The following is a 15,391-nucleotide window of genomic DNA, read 5'->3' on the forward strand; positions in this document are numbered from 1 at the left end:
ATCTTGCCTCCGTTTGCCCCCTCCGTTCTTCTCCTTCCTCCTCCTCCTTTCCTCCTTTGCCACTCCCGATCTTGCCTCCGTTTGCCCCCTCCGTTCTTCTCCTTCCTCCTCCTCCTTTCCTCCTTTGCCACTCCCGATCTTGCCTCCATTTGCCCCCTCCGTTCTTCTCCTTCCTCCTCCTCCCCCGATCTTGCCTCCGTTTGCTCCTCCATTCTTCTCCTTTCTCCTCCTCCTCCTTCACCACCCTGATCTTGCCTGTTTGCCCCTCCGTTCTTCTCATTCCTCCTCCTTCACCACTCCATTTGCCCTCTCCGTTCTTCTCTTTCCTCCCAGCCGCCTCCGTTTGTCCCCTCCATTCTTGTCATTCCTCCTCTTCCTCTCCCTCAGCCACCTCCACTCTTCCTCCCCCTCCCTCTTTCTGCCAGGATCATGGTATTTTATCCCATTGCCAAATGTGAACAGAATCCCGGGGTAAAATGCCATGATCGTGGCAAATCAATGTCATGGATAGAATCGTTCCTGGCAATCAATGCCACAGAGAGATTTGATTGTGGCATTTCTGGGAAATAACTGGGTTCCCACACCAGGTTATTTTTTCAGTGTGAATGGGCCCAAGGTCTAATTAAATAAAAATGACTTTGCCAAAATGCAAACAGAGATCAAAGAAGAGGCCAATCTAGTCTCTTATGAGAGAAAAATTCCATAGCATGGGAGCAGCCATGGAGAAGTGTCTCTGCCATGTCCTCACCAACGGTACCTATGATGGTAATGGGACACAGAGAAAGCCCTTCCCTGAAGATCTCAAGACTCAGGCAGTCTTGTTAGGGAGAAGTGATCTCAGAACAACTGTCAACAATCTTTGAGAATTCCCAGAGAACTGGAGAGGTCACAGCAGACTGGAGGAGTGAGGGTGGGGGAGAAGGATCCAAATAATTACCACCAAGTCAGCCTGAAATCAATACCAGGAAAGATTCCGGAGCAGATAATTAAACAGACAGTCTTCAAGCACTCAAAAAAGAATGCCATGATTACTAAAAAGTCAGCATGAGTTTCTGAAAAACAAGACATCCAGACTAATCTTATCTACTTTTTAAATAAAGTCACAAGCATTGTAGATGAGGGTGAGAGAGAGTATGACATAGTTATATGGTTATTTAAATTTAAAATGAATGCTGTGAATGTAGCATATCTTGGTTTCAGTAAGGCCTTTGACAAGGTTCCCCATGAAATCCTTACAAAAAAAGCTAGTAAAATGTGGGCTAGACAATGTGACAGTCATGTGCATTTGTAATTGGTGGACTGACTGAACCCAAGGGGTGCTTAACAATGGCTCCTCCTCATCCTGGAAAGAAGTGACTAGTGGTTTGCCACAGGGTTCTGTCCTGGGTCCAGTGATATTCAACATCTTTAATTACTTGGATGATGGAATAGAGGACATGTTTATTAAATTTGCAGATGCCACTAAATTATAAGGAATTACTAATACCCAGAGGCTATGAGCAGAATTTAACAGATTAGAAGCTGGACCAAAACTAACAAAATCAATTTCAACAGGGAAAAATGTAGGATACTACACTTGGGCAATAAAAATAAAGATAAAGGATGGATGACACCTGGTTTGATGACAGTACATGTGCAAGGTATCTAGGAGTCTTAGAGGACCACAGGCTGAACATGAGTCAGCAATGTGATGTGGCAACTAGGAAAGCAAATGCATTTCTAGGCTGCATCAATAGGGATATAGTGTCTGGATCAAGGGAAGCAATAGTGCCACTCTATTCGGTTTGGTCAGACATCACCTGGAATATTGTGTCCAGTTCTGGAAATCACAGTTCAAGAAGAATGTGGACAAGCTGGTAAATGTCCAGAGGAGGGTAACCAAAATGGTGAAAAGTCCAGAAACCATGCCCTGTGAGGAGCGACTTAGGGAACTGGGTATGTTTAGCCTGGAGAATACTTGAAGGGATGTCATATTGAGGATGGAGCAAGCTTATTTTCTGCTGATCCAGAGACTAGGACATGGAGCAATGAATGCAAGCTACTGGAACAGAGATTCCACCCACACATTACAAGGAACTTCCTAACAGTAAGAGTTGTTCAACAATGGAATAACTGGAACCAGTGTGGGTGACTCTCCTTCTTTGGAGGTTTTTAAACAGAAGCTGGATGGCCATATGTTGGGAGTCCTTTGATTGTGTCTTCTTGTATGACAGAGGTTTGAACTGGATGACTTTTGTGGCCTCTTCCAACATTATGGAGCTTCTCACACGAGGCACTTATTGTGCTGGAATCATGGCCCAAATACTTCAGAAGCGCAGAGGTGGGATCACTGTTCATGCTTCTCAAACATTATTGAGGCATTTCGCTGTTCTTCCATTGTCAAAGCATTCACGGAGCAGCCATTATCCCATTATTACTGAAATGACTGCTCCATGGATGATTTGTCAATGGGAGAAGAGTGGGACGCACTTTAGTGATGCTTCAGAAACCTGACTGGCAATCCCACCTCCATGCTTCTGAAGCATTTGGGCCATGATTCCAGTGCTGTAAGTGCCTCGTGTGATAAGGTTCTATGATTCTATGAGATAGTCTGGAACCAATCTGTTTATGGCACCCAGATGTCTTTTTTTGGAAGGAGTGAGATAAAATTCAAATAGTCTATAGTTTTGTGACTTGGCCAAATAAAGATACTGCTTAGGAGCAAGGAAAATGCCTCCTCTGATGCACAACAAATCAGTTCTGCTCTGTGGGGATGAATAGTGGAATACAGTTTAACAAAATCTTTGAAATTCATGAGCACAGGCATTAACAATGCATTGTTTTCTTAGCTGTTGTAATAGCCTTCCAATACAGAGGCTTTGTCACTTTGGCTGTTTCTGTTAAGTTTATATACTATATGGGGGCTGCTTCCATTCTGCAGAGTCTAATGCCACAAGTAACATCTATAAACAAGTAAGGGGATGATGTGATTTCTTTCCATACCAATGCCACCAAGGCAATGCTTGTGTAGTAAATAACAGTTATCCACTCATCCCATGTGGTTTCTGTTGACATATGTTGCTGGTACTGGGTAGAAACATGAGAATGTTTCTCATGGCAACACATGAATGAGATCTATCAGCTCAGAAAAGAGCATAAATACATTTGCAGATAGGATTTGATAGCTCTACTTGGAGTGGATTTGCCTCCTTAGTAAGATGGACTCCACCTGCAACTATGTGAATTGCCACCACTCTTCTGGCTTCTTCTTTTCCTACTCCATGCCTTTCAAAACATCTTATATTTCAAGTCAACATGAGCTTGTTCAACATCTAACATAGATGCAAAGGGTCTTGCTGACATTTTTATCTCTTGAAGGCTACCTGCAGTGTTGCAGTAGACCACTGAAAACTGGAGTAAATGTTGACTCACTGTCAAGGAAGCCAAGAATAACCAATGTGAAATGGAACCTTTTATTTAAAACACTAAATGAGATGTGCTTTAGACAGCTAAATGTTCCTTTCATATGATCTTGCCATCCTGGCAGATTTTTTTTTAAAGACAAAGAAAAAGAAAAGAGAGAGAGAGAGAGAGAGAGAGAGAGAGAACCACCATAATGAAAACACATGGGAAGAGTGTAATTCATCCCGGTTTCTGTATTGACTAAGAACTGGAAAATGGTAAATGTGGTTTCCTCCCTTAATTATTATGCAGAATTTTAACATTCCAGGCTGTCACTAATATATTATAGTAAAATCAAACTGTCCAAACCAATGTACCTACAATTGTCTCCAATGTTCTTTGTTAATTTTTGTGTTAGAAGCACCTACTTGTTTCCTGCATAAATTATATAAATGCATTGCTTTAATTCATTTTTAAACAAACTATGGCGGTTTACAGATCGCTCCTTTGGGGCAGCTTGTACCCGCCCCTTTCCCCAATGGATTGGGGCTTCAGCTGCCACAGCAGCAGCCCTGAGGCCCCAATCTGCCGCTTTTCCAGGCCGCGAAGAAGCGGCAAAGGGCCGCTTCCCTGCGGCCTGGAAAGGGGTGTCCTTGGGGCTTCAAGCCCCAAGGACACCCCAACAGTGGCAGGGAAAGGGAGAAAGGGGTTCTCCTTTGTGTTGTTGGCGCAGCCATGTAACGGCTGTGCCAGCGACACAAAACCAAGAAGGAACTCCAAAATGGAGCTCCTTCCAGCACTGCGGAAAGAGTGCCACAAGCGCCCTTCCATGGCACCAGGACGTCACATCCGCACCGCTCCATTTGGAGGTGGCGCGGCCGTGATACCATAATGGCGGTGCCCATGTGGACAGGGTGCCGCCATTTTGTATGTACTCTGTATGTACTAGGGTTGGGGGCATCTAAAAGAGTACGTAGTTGGGTTCCCATTTGTAAAGGGCCCACAGCACTGATAGACCAAAACTTAAATATCAAATATTTAAAAGGTATGGCTGGAATCCTGTTGCTTAGCTCCAACTAGAGTAGACTCATTGAATCAATTGTTGAATGGTGACTCAACATGCAGGCAAATCCAATTTATCCAATGGCTGTATTGTTACAGGAAATAACAATAGAATTTAGACCATTAATACCATATGTAAAATACCCTTGATTTTCTGATTTCTATGTATGGTTGTGAAAGTTAGAAAAATGCTGACAGGAAGAGAATAAACACATTTAAAATACAGTGCTGGAAAAACATTTTACAGATACCATGGACTGCTGAAATGGATCCTAGACCAAATTAATCTTGAACATCTTTTACAAATGTAAAATATCTCAACCCCAGTACACAGCTAAATTTGTGCACCTTCAAATTGCCTTCTAGATTCACTGCTGCTCTTTTGAATAGATGAACTGAACCATGAAGGTGGCTATCTTCTTCCTTCTACTCCTGCCACTATGCTTGGCCAAGCCATTCCATCAAAAAGGCTTGTTTGACTTTATGCTTGAAGATGAAGCAGGTTCTGGAACACCTGAACCTCCAGGAACTCCAGGATATCCTCCAATGGCAGTATGCCCATTCCGTTGTCAATGCCACCTTCGGGTTGTGCAATGCTCTGATTTAGGTAAGCTGAATGAAACTTTACTTTATTTACATTACAGAGGGCTCCTGCCCATGAGGAAACAGCAGTGGTTAAAGGACCCAATGAGTGGGATGCCACGTGGTTGTTGATGTTTTTAATGTGGAACACTGAACATATGACTACTAATGTTTTCTTTTATTTGATTCAGTTTGGGCAGATTAGTAATGCGATAAATGATTCCATCACGACCTAAATATCAAGATTTTACTCTCCAATGATAACAAGTCAACCCTCTGTATCCATGGATTTTTTATCCATGGATTCAAGCATCTACAGTTTGAAAATATTGTAAATATATATAAATTCATAAAAGCAAATATTGATTTTCCCATTTTATATAAGGGGCATCATTTTACTGTGCCATTGTATTTAATGGGACTTGAGCATCCCCAGATTTTGGTATCCACAGGGGCTCCTGGAACCAAACCCCAGTGGATACCAAGGACTCACTGTATAGATGCTTAGATATTTGTTCTCATGTAAGCAGAAAGACAGATTAAAATAGATGAAAATGAAATGAAATTAAAGCTTTCTGGACAGGAAGATGAAGCAGAGATCAGACATACAAGTCAGGAAGTAGGAAATAAACTCTATACAAACAGAATAAAAGAATCAGTGTTTTTTCACTGTGAGGCAGAGACAGACCAAGGCTCAGGTGACTTCTTCTAGTAATGGATGAAAGGGATTTCTGGGACAACATCAAAACATTGTCCTGCAAGTGGGAAAAAGAAGTCACAGTCATTTAGAGTCCAGTGTTGGAGGAGCATTACATTTGACTGTTTCATGTGTACCTATATTTAGATATGGTTAGAATAGGCATACAAAGAATACACATATCTTTTCTTGTTTAGAGCGAGAAAAAGACATTTTGGCAAGGAGGAATCAAGTTTATTTTGTGCAAAACCTCAATGATTTAGAACATTGTATAAGCAGTAAATAATAGCTTCTAAAGAGAAAGAAGAAGCCCTTCTTCCCCTGCATCATCTAAACTAAGATTTATTAAATACAACATTTTCCTGTGTCATTGACAAATGTATTGCTCTGTTTTTGATTTACAGGAATTTTTTGCTAAAGGGTTATTTATCCTACCTGCAGCATGGCATTTCTGTGCTGATGTGAATTACATGTCTCTACATGCAATTGTCAGTTTATAAAGATAAGATGTTATCTTCTTAATCAGCGACATTGTGCCCATGCTATTGCTTTGTTGTTGTATTCTTGTGCCTTCAAGTCATTTCTGACTTATGGCAACTCTAGGATGACCCTATGGGGGGAGGTTTTGTACAGAATTTCTTGAGAGGGAATTTTCCTTTGCCTTCTTCTGAGCTGAGTGAGTTTGATTTGCCCAAGGTCACCTAGTGGGTTTCCATGGCTGAGTGGAGATTCGAACCTTGGCCTTCCAATGCCCTAGTCCAACATTTAGAACACTACACCATGGTGGATCTCTGAGCTATAGATAGGTTTATACTAATATTGTTCTGTTAGGAAAATTAAAAAATCAGGATAGTTTTAAAATATCAAAATTGCATCTTAATCACATCTCTACTACAGTCGGCCCTTCTTATATACAAAATTTTTATACAAGCATTCAAGCATCCACTGTTTGAAAATGTTTTTTAAAAGTACAAATTTCAAATATCAAACTTTGATTTTCCATTTTTTTTATAAGGGACCCCATTTTGCCATGTCATTATATTTAATGGGACTTGAGCATCCATGGATTTTGTTATCCACAGGGGATCTTGGAACCAAAACCCAGCATATAAAAAGGGTTCACTGTATATAATACTTGTGGTTATAAAAGAGGGAAGGTTTGTATATTGCTGCAGTGAACAACTCCCTTATGCAAAAGATAGCAATACCCCTGAAACTGTCCAGGGTAAAGGACAGATTTTTGGGTGAAGGGGACTCATATTTAGGAATCAGAATGAAGTAGAAGCAACTGAAGACAAGTACTATTTGTTTAGCTTCACTAATTAAGCTTTAGCTTTACCCATTCCTACTCATTCCCCTTCCCTGAGTAGTTAGAAATCAAAGGGACATTACTTCAATTTGATAACAGGTCACTTCTCAAAATTATCATGGCTAACACTTGACACATCACTGGATGTTTCTAAACCTTCACTTTCAATTGAGACATCTTCCTCTAGCCCTTCTCAATGAATATCTAGTAATCTCCATAGCAAAGACAAAGTGGGCCAACTACAACAACATGAATCATGCAATTGCCAGAAAACTGCCAAGTCAGGGTATTCCCCAGTCATTCTTAAGGCCAGCAGGATGAAATGTCATAATCATTTTCCTAACTTTACCAGTAAATCATTTTTGTTATTATCTACAGATTCTAAATGTCTAAAACAAGTTTCATAACACAGGGATTTCTTATTAGTAAATTTCAAAACTGATCTACAAATGATAGAAAAATGTGTCATGCTGTGTCTTGAACTGAAGCTTATGGTTTTTCCATCTTGCTTTATGATCTACATCCATACCACTAGAAGTATTCTCCTTAATTATTCAGTAATTGGTGTGGGAATGAAATGTGGGAATTTATTAATGTGTTTGATTGGCCTTGAAATTTACTAGTGAACATTTGCTTTTTCTGAATCTTTTCTTCTGTACTCTTTTGGCTTAAGAGAGTGTTTGATTCCTATTTTTCTAGTACAGTGGATCCTTGTTATATGCTGGGGTTTGGTTCCAAGACCCCCCCCGTGTATAACAAAATCCGTGTATGCTCAAGTCCCATTAAGTATAATGACATAGCAAAATGGTGTCCCTAATAAAAAATGGAACATCAAGGTAAATTTATACTTTTTTGGAACATTTTCAAACCGTGTATGCTTGAATCCGTGTATAAAAAATCCGTGTATAAGAAGGGCTGACTGTATTTCTCGTGGCTCATGGATATGAATTTCTAGTAGTGCTGATAGTACATGGAAATATGTGAATATTTGAGATACATGCAAGATCATTTATACATTTGAACAAATTAAACTTCTAAAAATAGATTAAGATTAATTAATGTTGCAGCATAGTCATATCTCTCACAGATAAATGACTATGTATAAATAGTCATCCATATTTAGCTTTTCAATGGACGAGAGTCAGTAACAAAAAGATTTTGTGATATAGAGGAAGAAAACCTTCCATGAGGCTCTCAGAACTTTTTCAAGCGCTTGAAAATCTTGGATCCAATTAAAATATTTTTTTCCTTATATCTTTCACTTTCTCTTCAAAAAAAAAATCACAAACAGGAAATTAAATCTTTTCTAAAGCTTCAAAAACAGTTCTGAAATAGAACTCTCTATTTCATTTTATTTTGCTCTAGCTAGCTATTCCACTTATAGATATTTATCACTTTGCAAAAACAAATTCACCCCTCAATGTATAAATGGAAATTATTAGATTTCACTGCTAGTGATCTAAAACATTCTGCTCAGAGAAAACAATGTAAAGTGAGTTCACAACCACTTTGTTTAGTTGGTGTTCTATAAGAGAATGCTACTCATTTGAAGATTATAATTATATCAGCAATTATAATTATATCTCTGGCATATCACATACATTACTATACTCAGGACATTGTTGCTTAATTATAAATCACTAAAGGAACTAAGCAGAAACTTCATCTCCTGTGACTTTCCACACTAGCACTAGTACTTTGTGCCAATGGTTGGAAATTTCAAATTCTGACTGATTTAATTATGTCATGCTATAACAACTCTACTTGTCTGTTGTCCAGACTTTATTTTCCCTGTTGTGCAAGGGTGGAACAAGAAAATATTACACTAATACTACTTATTTATGTTTAAATTCCATCTGGTCTGAATATTCAGTTGTGGAGGGGAAAGGTCCATGGATGGTTTAGTTGGCTGGGTTTCATGGCCATACTGATATCATACGACTATACGGAAATGGACAAAATGACATATTTAGTAAAAAAAGAAACCAAAGATCAACTTCAAGATGGAATGGAATCCCTTATTAACTACTTAAAAGAAAAAAGAAGCAAAGCTATGGTTATCAGTTTAGAAGGGAAGGTTTGTTAATTGGGATATAATGAAAAGAAATCAACTGAATGTGTAACAGTATGAATTAATGTTAGAAGGGAAATATGGTGGCTGAACAGACCAGCAATTTGAACGAGCTTCCCAGTGGTGTGGGGGTGTGGGGACTGCATGCTGCATGCCACAACTCTGTGCCCAGTCCAGCGTCATGCTGTCCATCTGACCAGATGGCGGGTAATCTTGGTGCATTCCTGCAGTGCAGCGACCAGGCACCACATACCACAAGAGTGCAGAAGAGCTGGGGTGGCAGTGAAAAAAGCACCTCTTTTCTGGCCCAAAAAGTAGCAGCATTTTGCCCCTCCTTTTTGGGCCCAAAAACCTCTGAATCAGAGCCGTGGCATACGGTTGCCATGGCCCCGATCCAACACTCAAAGAGGTGGCACAGATAGATATGGCACAGACAAAAGATGAAAAAAATGTTATGTTATGCCTTGACAAAGCACTATGTTCCTGCTTTCCTTAGAAAAAACTAAAGCAAAATACCTTTGTATTTAGTATTAGAAATCAGAGATAATTTTTGAAGTTTGTAAAAATTTAGTATTTTAATAAAAAAAAGAATACAAAGACATCAGAAAATAATTATGTGTGATGCTAGTTTTTGTTATTTGTTATGTGTTTCGGTGAGATTTGTTTGTTTAGATATGTTATGTATGATATGTTTTTTAATATACAAGAAGAATAAAGAGTACTGTAAAAAAGAGAGATAGTCATAGTGATATCTACTTAAATGCTGAACAGTTTGGGTGGAAACAAAATTTTCAAGGTTTTTTAAACAGTTGACTAATTCTTGGCCATTGTTTTGAATCAAAAGCATTGAACAGGAAGAATCTGGTTGAAATTCAGCTAAAATCATAAGAGTGGCACAGTATTTGAGTTTTGGGCTGCAACTCTGTAGATCAGGGTTCGATTCCTTGCTTGTGAAACCCACAGGATGACCTTTGGCAAGTCACATGCTCTCAGCCTCAGGGGGAGGCAATGGAAAACCTCCTCTGAGCAAATGTTGCCAGGAAAATCCCATAACTGGGTTGCTTTACGGTCACTACAAATTGGAAATGACTTGAAGGCACACAACAACAACAACTCTTGAAAAACAGATTTAAGAGTCACTCAAATTTGACACATTGTATATGGGGATAGGAATGTCTGTAAATCAGCAAAAACAACAACTGGTTCTTCTTCATTGATCTAGTATTTTTACAAAAACAACACTCTTGTAGTCTCCAAAGCTCACAAATTTTACTTGGCATAAACTTTCCTGGACTAGAGCCACTTCATTGGATGCAAGGAAGATTACCTCTGTTGGCAGGTATTTTGACACATGCTTGGGTGCATAGAGAAATTCAGCTGCAAAAGGTACAAACATTGATTATATTTTCTTAATTGACATTGATGGTAATTTACCACACAGTTAGGCACTGAGAGTTAAGAGTATCCTAATACAGAGAAGTAGAATAATACATAAATGATGGTAAAAAGCCTTCATCTGGTCCAAATAAAAAAAGACAGAGTTTAATTTCTACATGAATTCATATGAATGGGAGATTGTGATCAATAGGTCCATCTTTAATTATGGTGATCAAGAAGAATCGAACCCTGATCTCCAGAGTTGCAGCCCAACACTCAAAACACTGTGTCACTCTTATGATTTTAGTTGAATCTCAACAGGTCCAGAGGGAATAAAAGTGCCAAAAATAACAGTCAGAAGCAATTGCCTAAATATACAAAAGTTGAGTGATAATTTAGGTAATGTAATACCTTTCATATTACCAATCAAAAGGGTGCAAACTAATCACAGTAGCTTTCAAATTTCAATTGCCTTTTTCATCTGGCAAAACTGGTTAAAAATAATTCAGGAGAAGAAACATGATGATGTTACAGTCACAGGCCTACATGATGCTTAAGGTATTATTGAGGGAGGTTTCATATAGACATAATAGTTAGGCCAACCTCTTGTGGCCATAAGGTGACTGGGAATGAAAGGAATTTTAAAAAGCAAGTTTTCCTTCCTCATTCACAAAGTACCTCCTTTTGAGACCCAGGTTTGTTTATCCTGTATGGTGGAGGCAGAGGGAATTTAGTTTCTTAGGAAACCTCTCTGAGAATAGAGAGATAAATTTAGGAGGTGTACAAGGCAACACATGTCAGTAACAGCAAAATGAAATCACTTTTGTTATATACTAACCCTGTAGTGAAATGGAAAGTCCTTTGCCCCTATTTAAACAAAAAAACAAAATAGAGTTGAAAGGAAAGGGGTTAGGAGGAGTCTAGCAGCACCTTTAAGATTAACTGAGTCATAAGCGTTTGTGGACTTCAATCTACTTTAGACACAGTGGTAGAATGAATCTTGCACTTTAGACATATTAGCAGTTATATAATTCTGGGGGGTCAGATCAGAATATAATAGGCTAATGGAAGATGTAGTTTGGGCCTTTTTGAAAAAGTGTGCTGGAAAACCTTTGAAAACTGTCATTTCTTAAATCAGATTTGTGTGAATTTAATCTTTGCCTACACTCAAGTGCCAAAGTGAAATTCATTACCTCAATTTTCTTTCCCCAGAATGAATCAAGGCTAGTAGACTCTCTTTTGATGTCTGGGGAACCCCTCCATGCATCAAAATCTCTTATTGGTCTATAGTGATGGATGGTGTTCATAGAAACATCACATGGAACTTTCAACCAATTTGTAGGAGGTAGAAATGGACCATGTAAGGGAGATTTCTAATCATGTGGGTGTCAAGGATCTAAAACCACTTGTTGATCTTTGGTGAGTACAAGAGTCTAAAGACAGAGTATTATTTCTTAAGCACTGATAGTACAGTGTAGCAATTAGAGTTGTTGTTGAATCAACCAAAGGGATATTTTACTATACACACACACACACACACACACACAATAGTTTTTTTTTTTAAAAAAAGCCAATGAGAACTGAAGAAAACTCTTGACTTTTAAGGCCAGTCCAAAAATCTCATTGTCATGGTGGATGAGAACATTTGAATATTGGGTAGCTTCCTACTTAACACATTCAAATATTAATGAATACATGGCATTATCCCTAGTTACTCACATGAATCCCATGTGGTTCTTTTTTTATGAAGCATTTTGCCATTGCATTTTCCACATGCACATGCATTGCCAGATAGTGCTGCCTAGCACATGTTAAGTTTGTGCAATAAATATGAGGATGCCACCCAAATTAAGGTTTAAACCGGATAGAGGTAAACCAAATTAAGATGCCATGGGATAAGCTCCAAAGACAGTCCCTGGGTCAGTGTGCAGCTAGGCAGTTGTTCATACACCTGTCCTCACACCAATCCAGGACTTGTGCACTGCTCTTATCTTTCTGGTGGTGGATCCAACTGAGAAGCTCTGATGGGGAAATGGGGAACCTGGCTGCACCTATGTGGCCAGGCAAGACTTTTCTTGCATCAGACAGGGCAATGCAGATTCCCAGTTGGATCCACCACTAGAGAGGTAAGGAGTTTGGGTGGAGTTGCCTGAACAGCTCAATTTTGCCACAGAGTTTCTTAGAAACTCCACTTGGCATTTAGACACCAAATGCCACAGGAACGCCTAAAAGCTAATGCAGTGGCAGAAAAGGTGGATTTTTCCAGCGCAAAAAAAAAAAGAACTGCAAAAAGGAGCTGCTGGCCCAATCCCACAATTAGGTCCATCTATTTTGGCCCTAAGTTGAGTCACAGGAAGAGGAGCTGAATAAATCAAAGATGGTGATTCAAGGAAATTATTCCAATGGACTAATTCCTGTGGGCATTTTGAATACGCTAGGGGAAACCTGGCTGTGTAGAGTTATTCTGTGTGCATAAGGTGATTGCAGGTGCAAGTAGTCTGAAAAACAATGGAAGTATGGCAAGTAACAATAATACAAAGGACTATAGGATCTTCATTATCAAGCATCAGTTTAGAAGGGAAAAGTCACTGATATTAAGCTTGTGTCTAATTTCAACATAGCAATGATGATGCACAACCTACATCTTGTCAGAGTGGCATGTGAGACAATATGTCTGATACCTGAATGACTTCAGTGTAGGCTAATCATTAAATTAGGCTTTTACTATACAGCTTTAAAAAGTTCAGAAGAAGACATTTCAGACTAAACTCCAAATCTCCCTTAGCTTCTTCTGCCAGTAAATCCAATAATGAAGCAGTCTTAATTTTCTAAAAAAGAAAATGAAAAAAGAATGAAAAAGTCAGATATGATTCATCAGGAAAGCCCTATATTATGAAGTTGTTTTTTCAGATTTATCTTCAGAATCTGCACAGTTAGCATAATAATTGCTCCTCTGCAGCGAATGTTTCAATAAATCCTTTAGTTATTTTACTAGATACTTAGTGCCTAGATACATCATAATTAATAATAAATAATAGCTCTCAGTTAATCTCTAGACTTCATTGTGATGAATCTGAACATTATATGCTTTCAGGGGAAAGGAATGGCCTTTACCAGTATTCAGTCATTCTTGGAAAAGAGACTTTTGTCAATGAATGATTTGACAGTGCAAATTTGTATAACAAATCAATAAAAATGGTTAAAAGCAGAAATGATAGATTGTGGCCTAAGAGCCTTATGTAGTCCATGCAGTATTTCAATACATGTGTTTTTTTGGGGGGGGGCGCAGTTCAGAGATGTTTTTCTTCTGTTTATGCAAGAGGCCTTTTCATGTTACAGTAGAAATATTGAAAGGAAAGGCTCATAAATACACATTTCCCCATGCCCTTTATGCAGTGAATGGATTCACAGAAGACAGTATAGTGGCAGAAATGGTATTTGAGAGAGATTCCAGGAATTGTGGGCAAGGCTGGACTGGTGACACTGTGGAGGTGTTTAGGAAACTGTCAGAAGGCAGGGAGAAGTAGCAGAAAGAAAGGAGAAGTACTGGCACTATGAACTGTGAACAAAAATTTCCAAAAAATAAAGTGAATGTATTTTTTTTTTCATTTTACTGTTAACAACATTTCTAGGGACTTGACCAATAGAAATGATAAAAATCTCCAATGCTTGAGGTAGGGTACAACATAGATTAACATACAATATGTAACTGACCATTGAAGAAATAACTTAAAACACATAAACATAGGATTAAAATAACCTTTACTCATTAAAATCATTTAGATTAAAATATGCCAATGTAAAATTCATAAAATGCATGCCAAAAGAGATAGATACTATTTTAAATTCAGACAGCATATTTAAAAACTCTCCCAGCAGGTCGTTACATAGTCTAGAAGTTGGCTGATGAAAATTTCCTCTGGGTGACAATTGCCAGTCTAGTTTTGGCCAGATGAAGTAAATGCCCTCCAGAGAATCTTGAGTGTATGAGGCAGATTATACTGTAGGATGAGATCTCATAGGTAATCTGGACCTAATCATGTAGAGTATTAATAGTAAAAATCAACACTTTGTACTTTGCCCAGAAACCAACTAGCAGCTAATGGAGTGGTTTTAATATTGGCATAATATTGCAGAACATTATGATCAAGGGGCTAATTATTTGCATCACATTTTAAAGATAAGTCAGAAGAATCTTGTTGATTGAAGATCTATCTGTTACAACAATCTGTCCCCATAACTGCCAAGAGGATACTGTAAGAAGTTCACAGGCAGGTCATGAGCAAAATGGCAGTTTCCCATCTTTTCTCTATAGCAGTGACTGGCAGACATTTGTTAGCCTTATTGAACAAATATAAGGCATCTAGGTTCATGGCCTTCATTATACCTTTTGATCAAAAACCCCTATGCAAGAAAGATATTTATCCTACATCTTCTGCAGTAAAGATAAACAAAAAAAAAATTCATTGAGATTCATGTCAGTTTCCAGTTTTTCCTTTAGTAGTTGTCATTGTCATTGAATAATCCAACCTCTTAAACTGAGGAATCTTACTGATGTAAATGTGTTTTTATTGTTCATCTAAGTAAAATTCTCAAAATCCTTTTTTGAATCCTTGTGCAAGTTGGTGCTTCTTTTTCTTTTTGTCCTCATTGTTAGGGTAAAGCCTCCACTTTCTGAATGAAGCTTTCTTTTCTCAAATAGGCTCTTTGGTATTGCTGGCTTACCGTGCTGGTAAACTCTGGGACTTTTCTTGTATGTGGAATATGATCTAACTAAGACCAGGATCCACTGGTGTACTTCTGCTGAAACCCACTCTTTCTGCCACAGATTGTGACCCCACACATAGCTTACTATGTATGTACAGCGCTGTATAAATTTACAGCGCTTTATAAATAAAGGATGATGATGATG

At 38.5% G+C, this 15,391-nt stretch overlaps 1 protein-coding gene across 1 annotated transcript in view; it reads left to right on the forward strand.

Moving 5' to 3' along the window:
* Positions 1-15,391, forward strand: part of DCN (decorin) — a 42,438-nt gene that overhangs the window by 4,778 nt on the left and 22,269 nt on the right. Inside the window, exon 2 of the mRNA XM_042470333.1 lies at positions 4,810-5,050. Within this exon, the coding sequence (XP_042326267.1) occupies positions 4,846-5,050 (205 nt within the window). The 5' untranslated portion in view covers positions 4,810-4,845. The remainder of the gene's footprint in view (positions 1-4,809; positions 5,051-15,391) is intronic.

The sequence above is a fragment of the Sceloporus undulatus genome, chromosome 5, assembly GCF_019175285.1.
Source record: "Sceloporus undulatus isolate JIND9_A2432 ecotype Alabama chromosome 5, SceUnd_v1.1, whole genome shotgun sequence".
Taxonomy (NCBI): Eukaryota; Metazoa; Chordata; class Lepidosauria; order Squamata; family Phrynosomatidae; genus Sceloporus; species Sceloporus undulatus.